Source organism: Leuresthes tenuis, unplaced genomic scaffold, assembly GCF_036924035.1.
Source record: "Leuresthes tenuis unplaced genomic scaffold, fLeuTen1.0.hap1 SCAF_17, whole genome shotgun sequence".
NCBI lineage: Eukaryota > Metazoa > Chordata > Actinopteri > Atheriniformes > Atherinopsidae > Leuresthes > Leuresthes tenuis.
In genome coordinates, this window is record NW_027325371.1 from 11,502,985 (window position 1) to 11,517,356 (window position 14,372).

The 14,372-nt window shown below is 39.2% G+C and overlaps 1 protein-coding gene across 1 annotated transcript; it reads left to right on the top strand.

Annotated features, from left to right (window-relative positions):
* The first annotated feature begins 683 nt into the window (after nt 1-683).
* Nucleotides 684-10,131, top strand: LOC140272800 (dual specificity mitogen-activated protein kinase kinase 6-like). The gene is made up of 12 exons (XM_072368251.1): nt 684-1,004; nt 4,317-4,386; nt 4,889-4,937; nt 5,016-5,129; nt 5,261-5,380; nt 5,471-5,587; nt 5,932-5,983; nt 6,074-6,201; nt 6,564-6,641; nt 7,481-7,620; nt 7,873-7,918; nt 8,143-10,131. Exons 1-12 carry the CDS (start codon nt 986-988, stop codon nt 8,218-8,220), a joined length of 1,011 nt encoding a protein of 336 aa, XP_072224352.1. The 5' UTR covers nt 684-985; the 3' UTR covers nt 8,221-10,131.
* Nucleotides 10,132-14,372: the final 4,241 nt, after the last annotated feature.

Below are 14,372 nucleotides of genomic sequence, written 5' to 3' on the forward strand. Positions count from 1 at the left end.
TTGAGTTTACTGTATTTGTTCAGGTATTCTATGGTTTAGTAGTTTTAATATTGATTTATAAATCTATATAATGGTTAATGTTATTTGAATAGATGCCATATTTGCTTTATTTTGCATTTGCTTTAAATTTAATTGAATTGCTATTGCATTTTTCCATCCAGCAGTCAAATATAGATTATTAGTTTATGGTATTTCTACCCTGTGACACAATCTTATACACACTTTTGCATCTTACATATAAAAATATATAAAAGTGTATCTCATTATTTTTTGTTACTTTTTTGTGTGATATAATTGTTATGCATTACATTGCAATTGTAGGCTATTTGCAGCCCCCCCACATTTTGCTTTTACTCCTTCCTTTTTTCTCTTTTCCCTTTCTTTTTGAAAATGCATTTTGTCTAACCTTTAAATAAAACTCACTCGTAGGTGATCCTACAAAATCAAATTAAGTATAAGAATAAAGTATGAAAAAGACGGTAGGACACAGGGAAAAAAATGTCAGAGGTGACCTGTAAAATATTTACAAATAAACTTTGATAGTGCAAAAATAAATGTGTGACGGAACCTGAGTGCTACTTTTCTTGTCTTAAGCTTTCTTTGTTTGCAGTAAAAATGCTCACACGACGGAAACTACATCTCCAATAAGGCTTAGCGAGGCAGGAAATACGCCATCACGTCGCTGGAACCTTCAGCTGTCAGACTTTGACCACCCCAGTGCAGGTTTTGTTAGCAAACTAAAGCGAACTATTTAGCCTTACTTAAAGTTGTACATTCATCTGCTGATCGATTTTTGAACGCGTGAGCTGGTTAGTGGTGAACTGAGTCTGCACAAGGACACACTACTTGGCTTTAATCGCTGCTAGATCTTGCACCGCAAGCCAGCGATCCTGAGCGGGTTGTAAGGGTAGATGCAGGGAGGGAGGGAGTAAAAAAAGGCAAAAGTCTTTGTGCTTCCCTTCCCCCTCATCAAAGCAAAGGGGAAATGTCTCTATCTAAAGGAGGTAAGTGTATTTTCATCCATTTTCTTTTAAGAAATCGTGCATATATTGTAATTACCGAGGTGCAATGTGAGTGAAAGTAATTTTGCTAGCTTTGAGTAAGAAATGTAACCTTGCCAGGTGGAAACCTGCACGTATGGGAAGAGGAAAACGAAGCTAGCCAGCATGTCTTCCCTGCTTTTTATGAGGACACAAAGTCTCTAGACAACCTGATACACAACTTATTCATCCCAGACCCACTTGTGTTGTGCTTATTGATAGTTTTTATTAATAATTGAGCTAAAAGAGTACACTCGCAGCGCCTCGTTTTAAGTTCCCGTCTAGAGGTTAGCTAACATCATTCTCACGACAATAAAAGACTTTTGCCAAGCTGTAATTATCAACCAACTTGCCCTCTGCTGAAAACCTCTGCTCTGAGTTTAGTTTATGCCTCACGATAAAGTAAAGCACATTGGGACCACAGGTGTTTGGCTGCTATTGCTGCTCACACTGTTAGCACAAACGTATTTTTAGCCCCATGTTCATTAAAAGGCAACAGTTTCCACGGCGGAAAATTTCTTCATTTTTGAAACAGGCGGCAATGATAAGCAACCGCGGCACTATCTCAAACACACACTTGGCTACGAGATTGTTCTACATAATTACTTTACACGGCCAAATAAAATAAACTCCTTGGAAAAATCAAGGTTCTTCCTCTGCGTCACACGCACATGATGATGATGATGTCAATTTACATTTCAAGTTCACCGGTTGTGCAGTTACACAATCATACTAGCGTTACCATGGTCGAGAGTACACGCTGTTTTGAGAGGGCTGTGTAGGTTGGGTGCTGCTCGGGCAATCTTTGGCCTACATTGGCATGTTTTGACTTGCTGCACCAATACCAAGTGCAGCCACCCTTTGTTGACAATGCACTGGCTCCAAGCAGGTATTCTTGCTGCTACACAAGTTATTTACTGCTGTTATCATAAAGCAAAAATGACGTTTTAGGTTTTTTTTTTGTGTGTGTGTGTACTTGTGTACTTTTTCTTTGGCCACCATAGGCCCATGTGCTTTGCAGTGCTGATCATTGCATTGCTAAAACATGTTTGGAGATTTGGTTCTCTCGAACAGCGCTGATAGGGTGGTGTGGAAGATTATCTGTGCATGAGTCATCATTGTCTGTATATGGACCTTTTCTAAGGCTGGTGCTTCCTGATGGTGACTCGCCACATAGCTATTGACACTTTGATCCCATGCACAATCCAGAAATTCTTGTTCACATTACGTATGTATTGCTGGGCTGCTGGGAATTTTCCACTGAACATTTTCCCCTTACCAAGAATTTATGCATTTCTTGATTAATTAACTCGTTTTCCTGTAAGGGGAAAAGAAAACGTACTACAATTACTGACAATTGCACGAATTCCAGCTCAGCTAAGTTACTCTGCATCACCCTTTCCGAGGAGATTCTCACTACTCTGATCTTTTCTGTGAAAAGGGTTATCTGCTGTCATGTATTTTTCCTGTGCTGCTTTGATAAACTTTGACTGCAGTTGTGGCTGATGTCATGGCTCTTTTGTGTTCTATGAGGCTCGTTTTGAAGAGGAGGGAGATTCTGCAGCAGAAAGCTGCTGGAAGGCTGGCCTCTGTTTGCCCTAACAGGGACAGCAAGTGAGCCAAGTGAAGTGACATCATATTTCCCAAAGGGTACTGACAGTTGTTGTGTTTTGAGCGGATGTGTCCAGTCTGATTGGCTGTGAGTCATATCCCAGTTAACAGGGTCCCTGCACACACCAAGTGCTGGACTGCTAGCTGATAGAAGATAGTACTTTGAGGCCATTGATACTTTACATCACAGAAGCAGTAACTCAGGCTTTAGTCAAACTATAAGTGACTGCATGCATGCAGTATACCTTTGGTAGTTTTTCTGCAAAAGATAAAAAACAAACATGGAATTTGTTGCAGTACTGCACCTCCACGTTTGCCTGCTGCCTTAATGTTGCTACATGCCATAAGGCTGTCTATTTGTCAGGTCATCAGAAGTTTTTGAGTGCGCTCGCTTTATCCCACACGGTGGAAATGCAAAATCTATTTCTGACTGAGCATGTGTGAGTAAATCACACTCAATCTCTCCCTACCACATGAGACTACCCCAGTCAGTCCAGACACTGTTGGCTTATTTTAGGCTTGCAGCACAAAAAGGATGTGTCTACGTTTCATTGGTAGACTGCAGTTTCTAAAATCTTGGTAAAAGTTCACCTCCTTTTCAGCTCAATCTGGTGAGGAGGGGTTTACCCTTATCAAACTTCCTCCATGGTGGAGGGGTGTTGCTCACTTGGTGGCAAATGCAACCCCCGCAGTTATGATAACGGTTAAATTCCTAGTTTTAAAACAAATTGATCAAAGCGACCTGTGTCTTGCCTGCACATTAAACAATCTTGTCTGAAATGTTGGACTTATTACACATCCTGGTCAGGCTGGTATGTAACTAACCAGGTCCAAACTTTTTTTCAACATATCCTAGTGATTGAAATGGAGGCCAAGCAGTCCCAGCACACACAGATAAAGCTCATCGAAAGTGTTCACTTTTTGCTTTTGGCCTTTCAACAAGAGCAAGCATGCATATGAGTGTGAGTGCCAAAGAGAGTTGAGCCATTTTTCCTGAGTTGCTGTTCGTAGCTGTGTCATTCTGGCACAAGCTCTCAGTGCCTTTTGGGAAGTCAGACAGGGTGCTGGTAAACCATGCTTATGAAAGGAGTGATTTAACACAGAAAGGTCCCAGAGATGCACAGTTTAGAGTGCAATACTCAAGATATTATAACAATGTTAAAACCTTGAAAGTCAGGATTATTAAGGGGATATGATAGCTTATATGTTAGCAATGATTATAATACTTGGATAATAAATCATTCTCTTTCCCTCTCACCCCCGTTCCATTTTAGTCATCATACCAAGGCTGATTAGTCATTTAGTTAATCTTCTCTCAATTGCAGGGCTTTGGCATTGACCACATTTAATCTCCAGTTAGACCACAGATCATTTCCTATCATTTGTTGCAGTTGTAACTGCGAATTTATCATGACTTTCAAAGATCTTCGAAGGGATATAAATAGATCCTATACAGGTAAGCTTATGTGATCTGACTGTGAACAAAAATCAGATTTGAAGTCAAAGTAATGGGGCAAACTGTCTCAAGTCTGTAGACGGCAAGTCTAACGAGCATGTTTTTGTATACTGATATAAACTAGCTTGTGGGAGAAGCTTTGTTATTCGTTGTGCATGGGTCATAGAGCTGAGATGGTAACGTTTTATTTGATTTTTTTTGTCTTCAAGGGAAGAAGAGGAGCCCTCGGCTGAAGCTGGCCAAAGAAGTGTTTACGTCTCCCCCACCAGCAGCTACAGCGTAAGCCTGATTTTATTTTTATTTTTTTCCATGAGGTCATACCTGTGATGTCATCAGTAACATTCTTTAGTTTGGTTTATTTGAATAAAAGTATTTTCCTTCCAATAAATTACTGCACACACAAAAAATATAGGAAATCTAAATTTGACATATTCTGTGCAGCAAATAGCATTAGCAAGTTTAATATCCTGCTTATTACTTGTAAACATACATTACAAATATGTAACATATGTATGAATGTGTATTGTATTTAGATAGATGGATATGTATATATGAGAGAGATCAGATCATAATTAGATTGCTGTGTTCTCAGGAAATCAAAGCAGCTTGTGAAAAGCTCCATCTTAAATATTGTCTGTTGTATAAACTCACTTAAAACCACAATGGGTGCTTTTGTGTTATGTGACATTTTTAAATGCTATGAATGATAATTGTCATTCTAATTGACCAGTGTTTTGTTTAATTATTTACTTATTTTTCAAATGCTGCTTTCTTCCTGCAGGCCCCCTCGAGACCTTGACTCTAAGGCTTGTGTCACGATTGGCGATCAGGTAAGGTTGTTTGTCTCTTCTGTCACGCTCTTCTGTTTTCTGCAGTACATTATTACGACTTCTACCTTCTCTGTCCAGAACTTTGTGGTAAAGGCAGATGACTTGGAGCAGATTGAAGAGCTGGGGAGAGGAGCGTATGGAGTGGTGGACAAGATGAAACATGTGCCCAGTGGCGTTATCATGGCTGTCAAGGTAGCCTGGGCTGCTCCGATTGTGCGACTTCCGTTCCTTTTAAAAGGAATCACATCTTGGATCACATCCAGATAATGACATGAGGTGGGTGGTTCTGTCACTGATCACCATTCTTTGATGTTTGCGTCCAGAGGATTCGTGCCACGGTCAACACTCTGGAGCAGAAGAGGCTGCTGATGGACCTGGACATTTCTATGAGGACAGTGGATTGCTTCTACACTGTGACCTTCTATGGTGCCCTTTTTAGAGAGGTAAGACCAATATGTCAATGATGATCTAATGAATTATTGCAGCTATAGCCTTGTTCTCATGTTTCTAATCGTCGTCTTTCTTTTTTTAAGGGCGATGTTTGGATTTGCATGGAACTGATGGACACATCTTTGGATAAGTTCTATAAGAAGGTTATTGAGAAAGGCAAATCTATTCCCGAGGACATCTTGGGCAAGATCACAGTAGCAGTACGTTCTGTCCCCTATATTCTACAATCTAAAAGCAAGATATGGAAGACGTATTTGTTTTTTTGTACTTTGTACGATAAGAACAATATCAGTTTGTTGCTTTTAATATTTAATTTGTGAGTAGCAGAATGGGAGTAAATTTGGCCGGATTCACAAAGCCTAAATGTTTCAGGCATCAATGCTCTCCCTTCTCATTCTCTTTAAGAGGAGTTGTATTCTGCCAAATTGAATTCTGGGTCTGTTTCTTTTGTTTGCTTGCATAGCTTGCAAATTAATTTTTAAAAACTTTTTGGCACTTGGTGAGCTCAGCATTTTGCCCTCTATGTTCTCTTTTTACTCCACAGATTGTCAAGGCATTGGAGCATCTGCACAGGAACCTATCAGTGATACATAGAGGTAATTAGAAGATCATTCCAATGTACTTTGCTTCCAGTTCCAGATGCTTCCGGTATTCTGTCTCATATTTCCAATATGATTTGTCTCCAGATGTGAAGCCCTCCAATGTCCTGATCAACACTCAGGGCCAAGTGAAAATGTGCGACTTTGGCATCAGTGGCCATTTGGTGGACTCTGTGGCCAAAACAATGGATGCAGGCTGCAAGCCCTACATGGCGGTAAGTAGGGGCTGGGGAGGAGAATTCTTGCAATCTGCTATCTTAGTTGTAGGGAAAGAAGGAATCAGCACGAAATGGTCTGTATTGGTGCCTGATAAGCTGTGCATCTGTCCAAGGAAAGCCACAAACTCCACAACCATTTTGATATCTCAAACATGCAAATTAGGTCTTGAGCTTTCAAGCATTTTGCCTGAATGTAGGCAAAGGCTGGCCATTGTATCAAGTTGCACCAATTTGTCATAGCCTTTTTGGGTCCAGTATAGGCAGATGGAGTGAAAGCCTTGATAAGTGAGAGCAGAACAAAGATCACACATTTTTTGCTCTAATTATAAAACTCATCCTGCAAATGATTTACCTTTCAGCCTGAGCGGATCAACCCAGACCTCAACCAGAAAGGCTACAGTGTCAAGTCAGACATATGGAGTCTCGGTATCACTATGGTGAGTAAGGTTGTGTAAAGATATTTTGTTCTTTGGTCCTCTAATGACAAAACAAGACTCGGGGAAGTCGGCGTTATTTTTGATTTGGAAGCAATTCAAGGAGATATTGTGTAATTATTTATGCCTTTCTGTTATCCACTCTAACACTGTTACAGTTTAAACGGAGATAAAAACTGAAGTTTGCTGAATATATAACAAAAGTTTGCCTTCTACGTTGCAAATTCTTTTATGTTTTCAGTGTTTTGTTAATTAGAGTTGTTCTCAGGTATTGCTAACGCCAAACTGGAAGTGTTAGCTTTGCCTTATATAATCACAGCTTTTCCATAATCCTATTAATCATTACTAATTCTTTTAAGACAATATTGACGTGATCATTTTTGTTTACCATGTTGCTTACAATGTTTGTTTTAGCGAATACAATCTCAGTCTGCCTCTGGACAAAGTATACTTTATTAGATACTATAATCCGTATTTAAAGTACTACCAAGCAGTTGCTTCTGCTGAGTCATGATGACCCTTGACGATTTCCAGCACCATGTGGATGTCAGGTTATTAGGAGCTCATGCTGTCCCCAAGTAATGCATACCATGGCTTACAGATTGACAAGAATGTCTGTTTGTTCATTTTACCTTGGCTTAAATTTGTTTGAAAGTGAAGTTGTGTTTATTCCTCCAGTGTGTCCTAAAATTGTTGCATGAAATCATCTATGATTACGTCAAATATACAAAGATATATGAGAAGCCCTGCAGTACAACAGTCCAAAATCCATGTATTGCATTCCTGAAATTCATCGTCACCATACACAGTCCCCATTAAATCTACCTTTCTGTGCTTGGCAGATTGAGCTGGCCATTTTGAAGTTCCCCTACGACTCATGGGGCACCCCGTTCCAGCAGCTTAAACAGGTGGTGGATGAACCGTCTCCACAGCTGCCCACAGATCGTTTCTCCCCTGAGTTTGTAGACTTCATCTCCCAGTGGTGAGCCGCTCGCAAGTCGACTTCAAGCTCATCATTTTATTTGTTTAAGAGAAAGAGAAATGGCACTGAGGCCCAGCAGGGGTCAGTGTTTGCCCTATTTAATGAAAGAGGTGCCATGAGCACAGTATTTTATGTGTACATTTACTTTAAGATATTTTAAGATATTAATTTACAATACATAAAAATGTTGGTATTTGCTGTTGTTCTTCCTTTTCCCTGTATCGTTTTATTTATTTATTTATTTTTTTACAGCTTAAGAAAGAAGCCAAATGAAAGACCAGCATATACAGAATTAATGGTTTGTTCCCTTTACATTTCATTGCTTTCCAAAAACCCAAAATGTGTTTGATCTGCTTTGTCTGCAAAGCTTTGTGTGCTTGTCTCTGGTTCTTGTTTTTGACCACAAGAGGCCAGAGTCATCCCGCTGACCAATCTTGTAAATAACAACACCGGGTATAATTTAGATGATGATTTAATGCTCCGGGACACCTTTCTAACTTCTTTATTCGTCTTTTCATGCAGGAACACCCGTTTTTCACCCTGCATGACTCCAAAGAGACAGACGTGGCCAGTTTTGTCAAGGTCATCTTGGATGACTGATGGGCTCCAGGCTCCACCTCATCAGAGTGGACGGGACCTGTCAGCAAACCAACCAATGGCCCTACCTTTTTTTAAAACTCACTGGAATGATGGACTCTCATGCACCCTCACACAGCAGGGGGATGACCTAAAGACTGACAGCAGCACTGGAGTGTGAGAGTGATGATAATATGAACTTGTATGGTCAACTGGAGAGGGTTTATTCACTCCTCCATGCTTCCTGTGAGCAGTTATCCCACATGACAAATATGAACTGAACCTAATTAGCTGTTTGTCTTGTTTTGTTTTTGCCCTCACTCCCTCTTATCTCTCTTCAGAATAGAAAGAGTCAGCCATTGTTCGTTTGTGACACATATTGTTTGCATACATTGAATTTCCTCTGCGAAACCAACAGTTAACATGTATTTTGATGTGTACTGAAAGCTATTGCATATTTGTTTGTATGTTTTCTCGTTATACAGAGTTTTGATACTGTATTTCGTAGACGGAGTGTGAATATTTTCCGGACTAGAGCCTTTTCGTCGGATCACATCAGGATTGACCTGCTTCTGCCCCAATGTGATTGGTCAGTACAGCAGCTGCAGTTGTCATAGGCCAGCCTGTGGGAGGCTCTCGAACTGAGACAAAACATGTAAGAAATGTCAAAGGTCACTTTCTGGGCAGGAGGAGTCATTCCTAGAGCTGTTGGTGGTGTGTGGCAGGAATGTAAGGCGTCCCATATCATTAGTGATCAGAGGCGTTGCCCTCCATGCCGTGACCACTCTGTATTCTTCTTTATTGAGTATCAAAGAGTCAGCTCCAGTGTTGTGATTGTTACTACCTGGAAGTATTCAGGGGTTGCCTAATCAAGCATAAAGCTTTATCTATTTCTATGTGCCATTTTGAAAATTGTTCTCATTTATTACTGCATTAATTGTGTTTTTCCTCTCTTGGACTTGTTCTTCCCTGCATTATGATTTTGTTTCAACACCATTTAATTTTTCTCCACTCTTTGCCCATGTTCTCCAATATGGATTCAGCATAGTCTTTTTGTAAGAGGCACGTCTATTTTTTTTCTTTGTTTAAGAGAGCTTATTTTGCCTTACAGAGACCGTATGTTAGGGAAATAATTTATGTGAAGATGTAAATATTATCTACTTTTTTTAATGTAATGTGGCACTGTCCCAATTTGTCCAGTGCAGCTGAATGGTAAACTGGTTGGTAATAGTTTTAATGCAGTGTGACACATGCACACAAACTGTGCGCACAGGGCCGACTGACCGTCATACACCTATTTTGGACTGATATGCTGTCTGGCTCCACTGCTCAGGTTTCTGTGCTCTCCAATACAGTATGCAGGGACGGCCCCATTTGTTTTCCCTTTTTCATTATTTTCTCCCCCAGGTTGTGCTCTTTTTGAGTGCTAGACCAAGATCCTTTTTTTCAGTCCATGTCAGGCAGCAGATATCTCTTCTGTCATGCCATACTATGCAGAGCGCCTTGGACACACAGTGAAAGACCCTTGTCTCGAGGCCGTTGCCCCACTCTAAGTGTTCAGAGACTGATGATGATGGTGTGATGACTGCGGTGTGTCTGTTCATGCCGAGCACTCATTGCCTCTGGTTTACACTGTAGTGCTACCTTTTATCAAAAGTCAGGAGCTGTTATGCTGTTATGAATAATAAGGGAAAGCTAGCAACACCACAAAGAAGCTGCTGTTATTTTCTTTTTCTTTTTTTTCCCTCTCCAGTGGGCCTTCTTTGCATGGCCATTCCCTTGGTGTGTAAAAGTAAGTTTTTACGCTTATCACAATAAGAATGGAACACTTGCTCTACCTCTTACTCCTTCACTCTATTCGCCACCTTTTCACTGGGTGGGACTGACAAACTTGAACCATGGAAAGGCAAAAAATAAAGGCTTCGTTGTTCAGTATGTTTGTCCAGTGTCCTGCTTCTGTAGCAATGGGGAAAAAAAAGAAGTGGTTGAGTATTTTAGTGCAATTTTAGTGCTGCCAATAGGACACAGTTTTGAATTCAACAGTTTTTTTGTTTTTTTAAAAGGGTTGTAGTAAAATCTACTTTGAATTACATTTGAAGCCATGCTTTCTAATGTATTCCATTGCATATGCGTGCTAGATTTTCCTCAATGCAATTCATTCTTGTCCCCATGTGAGCGACCGTTCCATTTAAATCTCATTCCTGGCACCACACACCTTAAACGAGATGAGCGACCTATAACCTTCAGAGAGACCTTGTTTTCAATTGAAAAGATCATTTAAAGAAGGTTTAATGTAATGAAAATGCGATTGCCGCAAGAAGGAAGTGGTACACCCTGCCTTAATGCACGGCCTGTCTCACTGTAACTAAAACCTTACTCAGCAAATGAAAGTCTTTGTCTTATGAAATATTAAGCCTGAACGCTTTTAATCTCTTTACCCCAAGCAAAGTTAAGAATAAGTGGCAAAGAATGATGAGGATGAAGTATTTCACAGCTTTTAGTGCAGTCAGTTTTTAGACTTTGCTGTTGCAGTAAATTTTTTTTATAGTGTATACCTGTTGCCAGTAATATATATATATATATTTTTTTCTTTTTTGTGAAATACTGGACGAGTTGTTTTGAAACTGAGTCAAGATCACAGACTTGGCTTATCTTAAGTCATTTAGTAACTTTTGATATGTCAGTCTGTTTAGATTTTACTGCCTAACCGATATTAAATGGTCTAAGGTTCACAAAACTTTGCAATAACTAATGAAAGTAGAAATGGCCTGTAAGAGCAAATCCAAATGTTCTAATTTCACAATTATTCTAATTCTAATCCAAATTTGAGAACTTTATACACCCAAAAAGGAGTTTCTATGTGCATGTCCTAAAAATAGCTAATGTAAAGTGACTGAAGACTGTTTGCCCCACTGTGACTTGTGGCTGATTCAGAAGTCCATAACTCCATATTCATAAAAAGAAAAAGGTAAATTAACATATGTCTCTACAGCTCCCAAAATTGAGAATTGCATGTTTCAAAGGATGTGTTTAAATGTCAAACAATCATGCTTCATGATCATGGCATTCATAATTTTTTTCTGTTATTCATCCTTAATGCACATCATTTCTATTATGCAAAACTTTTATTTGTTGGTCATTCTTTAAATAGACTAAAACTCCAGTTTTTTTTTAAGGTGTGTGGAGAACCATGTCTCATCAGTTGCTTAGTTCTCAAGTCATTGTCTCTTGGGATGCAATGCTGCTGGGTTTTAATTCATAGCTGCTCATATTCAACTTTTAGATAAAATGGCAAATCACACACGTAGTGTGCTCTTAAGGGCTCGTAGAGGTCAATGGGTGCTAATAGTCCAAATGCTCTCAATCCACGTGGACCCTGATGATTTTTGCTCTGGGCTCTTTTTACACTTTGTGTAAACATCCTTATGTAAGTACACAGTGAATGCACACTTTCTGGCGAGTCATGATTCTTCAGTGATGAATAAAAGAATTTCATTTTGATGGCTATTTCTGAGCTCTTTTGTTGAAAACTTCTTTGCTGTGAATGTTAACAGCGCAGTCTAACAAAAGCTCACTTTGAGCAGACTACTCTGCATGTCAGTCAAAGACCAATGACTTCATGCCAGAATGAGAAAACTCAATGGCAGTAGACTGCAGGCAGCGGTTTAGTGTTGTGCAGCAGAGGGGCATCTCAGCCAAAACCAAGGACATTCTTTTTTGGAAAGTAATGCTTCTCAAAAGATTAACATGTAAAGGAAAAGAGCTAGTATCCAGCTGAATTGCTGTCCAAGCTCAGATGAATGGGGATTGTGATGCAGAAGTGAATTACAACTTGTTTGAACTGTAAATGGTCTCTGTGGAAGCCCAGCGGGGCAGCAGTCAAAGCTGATTCTTCACTTATATTAACATGATTATTTTCAGGAACTGCACCACACAATCTCATTCCTCAAGATAATAATTCAATTGGAAACAGACTTTAAAACCTATTTGTGGAAAGGTTCAATTTTATCGATTGATAAGTCATTAAATCCCAATTGATAGTTATATATCCCAAATGAGCTGTGCAACATCAACAAAACCTCTTTCCAGTATCAAACATATGTACAGACATAGTTTCACACATTTCTGACTATTTAGCCACTCCCCTGACCTATTAATCCAGCTGTGAGTAAAACAGAATGAAGCCGCTGTTTTGACATCCTTTAGTTTTCTCTTTCTGTTCTCCCTTTACTGTTTAGTCATCGTTTGAAAGGTCTCATCCAACAAACAAGCACTTGTGATTAAATCTGTGCATATTTTTTGCCCAGTAAAGCAAAGTTTGGGAACTCTTGCTTTTGCCCCAAGGGATCCAGTTGGCCACAGGAGTGCCAACAAAACATGATAAGTATGTGTACTCCACTTTTGAAATGTTTCCTTAATCTTTAGCCAGATCTCACGACCTCTTGACCTTCCCATGTCAAGGAGATGGAAATTCAGCTGCAGTATTTTGCAAATCATCCAATAAGTCAAAAGGGTGCTGCACACGCACACACACACACACACACACATTGTTCCATATAATCAGCTGGGCCGTGACTGTGTTGAACCTGTTTATAATAATCCTAAATTGTGTTATTCAAATAGGTAGAATTGTTACTGTTGATTTTATATATATATATATATATATATATATGGTTTTTTTTCTTTAATTCTCCATGAATCCATCTGCATGTGTCTATCCCTTGTTGAGGGCAATGTCTCTGTCACCAAGCTCTTAGGCTGCAGACTTTACAAAAAGCAGATGCCATTGTTTACATTGGTCTACCACATAAATGATATAGGGCTCGCCTGTGGTGAAAAGTTGGAATGGGTTCGTTTTACTGAGGAGAATATAAAGAACTTTTATGGAAGAAGATATTTCTTGGCTCTGGGCGGACATGACACAGCCTTATGCAACATGCTGTGCTCTGTGGGCTCCTTTTCCACTAAGTCTTGTGGTGTGAGAGGGTTGACCCGCAGGGTGGTGGATGGTGAAATGCCACTATATAGACATAACAGGTTGGCTGTCCTTAACGAGCACATGAATAAATATTCAAACTATTTTATATAATACACAATAAGCACAGAAAAAAACATGTCAGAGCACAGAATACACTGTGGTTTAGTTGTTTTCTCCACCTTGAAACATAGTGAGTCAGAGTGCAAATTAAATGGAATGAAATGACACATGAAGCTAAATACATGCTACCCATGAATTCAATAATCAGCACCAAACTGATTGCTTTTGAACTGTAATTGTTGGTAAAACCAGCCCATTATTACATAGTCAAGCAGCAAGTAGCAATTTTTAGAAGACTGAGACCAAATTCAAATTAGCTATGAAAACTAATTAGGAACATAGTTTTAATTGATTTTTCTAGATTTTTTTTCAAGCTGCGCGGCGGCTTTGCATTTGATTTATGTACGATTTATGTTCCTCTAATAGTGGGGAAGAATCTCCAAAGAATTCCTGCAAATTCTACATAAAAGTTCTTAGTATGCGGGCACTGATGGAGAAACTTGTCATGCAGCCTAATAAGTTTTGTCTGTATTTTACTTTATTTAATTGCATCATTAGATTATTATTTTTATGCACATATTCTGCATGACTAATTCACAGTTAGACTTTGAATTGTTCACTGAACTTTTAATACTTCTATTGTAAAACACTACAACTATTACAACCCCATTTCCAAAACACTCAGTGTTTCCACTTTGCCTCAGTCCATCTTAAATCAACCTATTCCAGAGAAGTTGATGGCATTTTTAGATCATTTTTGACAAATGGCTTTGTTGCATACTAGAGCTTTATCCTGCATTTTTGCAGTGCACAGTTGATTGTGTTCACAGACAATGATTTCTGGGAGTGTTCCTCTGTACTTAATGCAGTGCTATAAGCCCAACATCACAGGCATACAATATTGATTTTGTCTGTGTGCGTTGTGCACAGATATGTCTCCGTATTCTCATCAAAGTCAAGCTAATTGAACTAATGTTTTTTTAATAAATTGTGAAATGTTTCACTTATTTAATAATCTATTTTTGATAGAAGATTAATTTGTGACAACAACAAATCATTAGGCTCTGTTTCATTTACATTTTACACAGCAGCCCAACTTTTTTGCAATTGGGCTAGTACATCTGCCAAATATATTAGG

Excerpts from the sequence above, each read along its gene's own strand:
- LOC140272800 (XM_072368251.1), top strand. Across the intron at positions 4,938-5,015 it reads GTGTCACGATTGGCGATCAG|AACTTTGTGGTAAAGGCAGA; the intron begins GTAAGGTTGTTT and ends TTCTCTGTCCAG. Across the intron at positions 7,919-8,142 it reads CAGCATATACAGAATTAATG|GAACACCCGTTTTTCACCCT; the intron begins GTTTGTTCCCTT and ends CTTTTCATGCAG.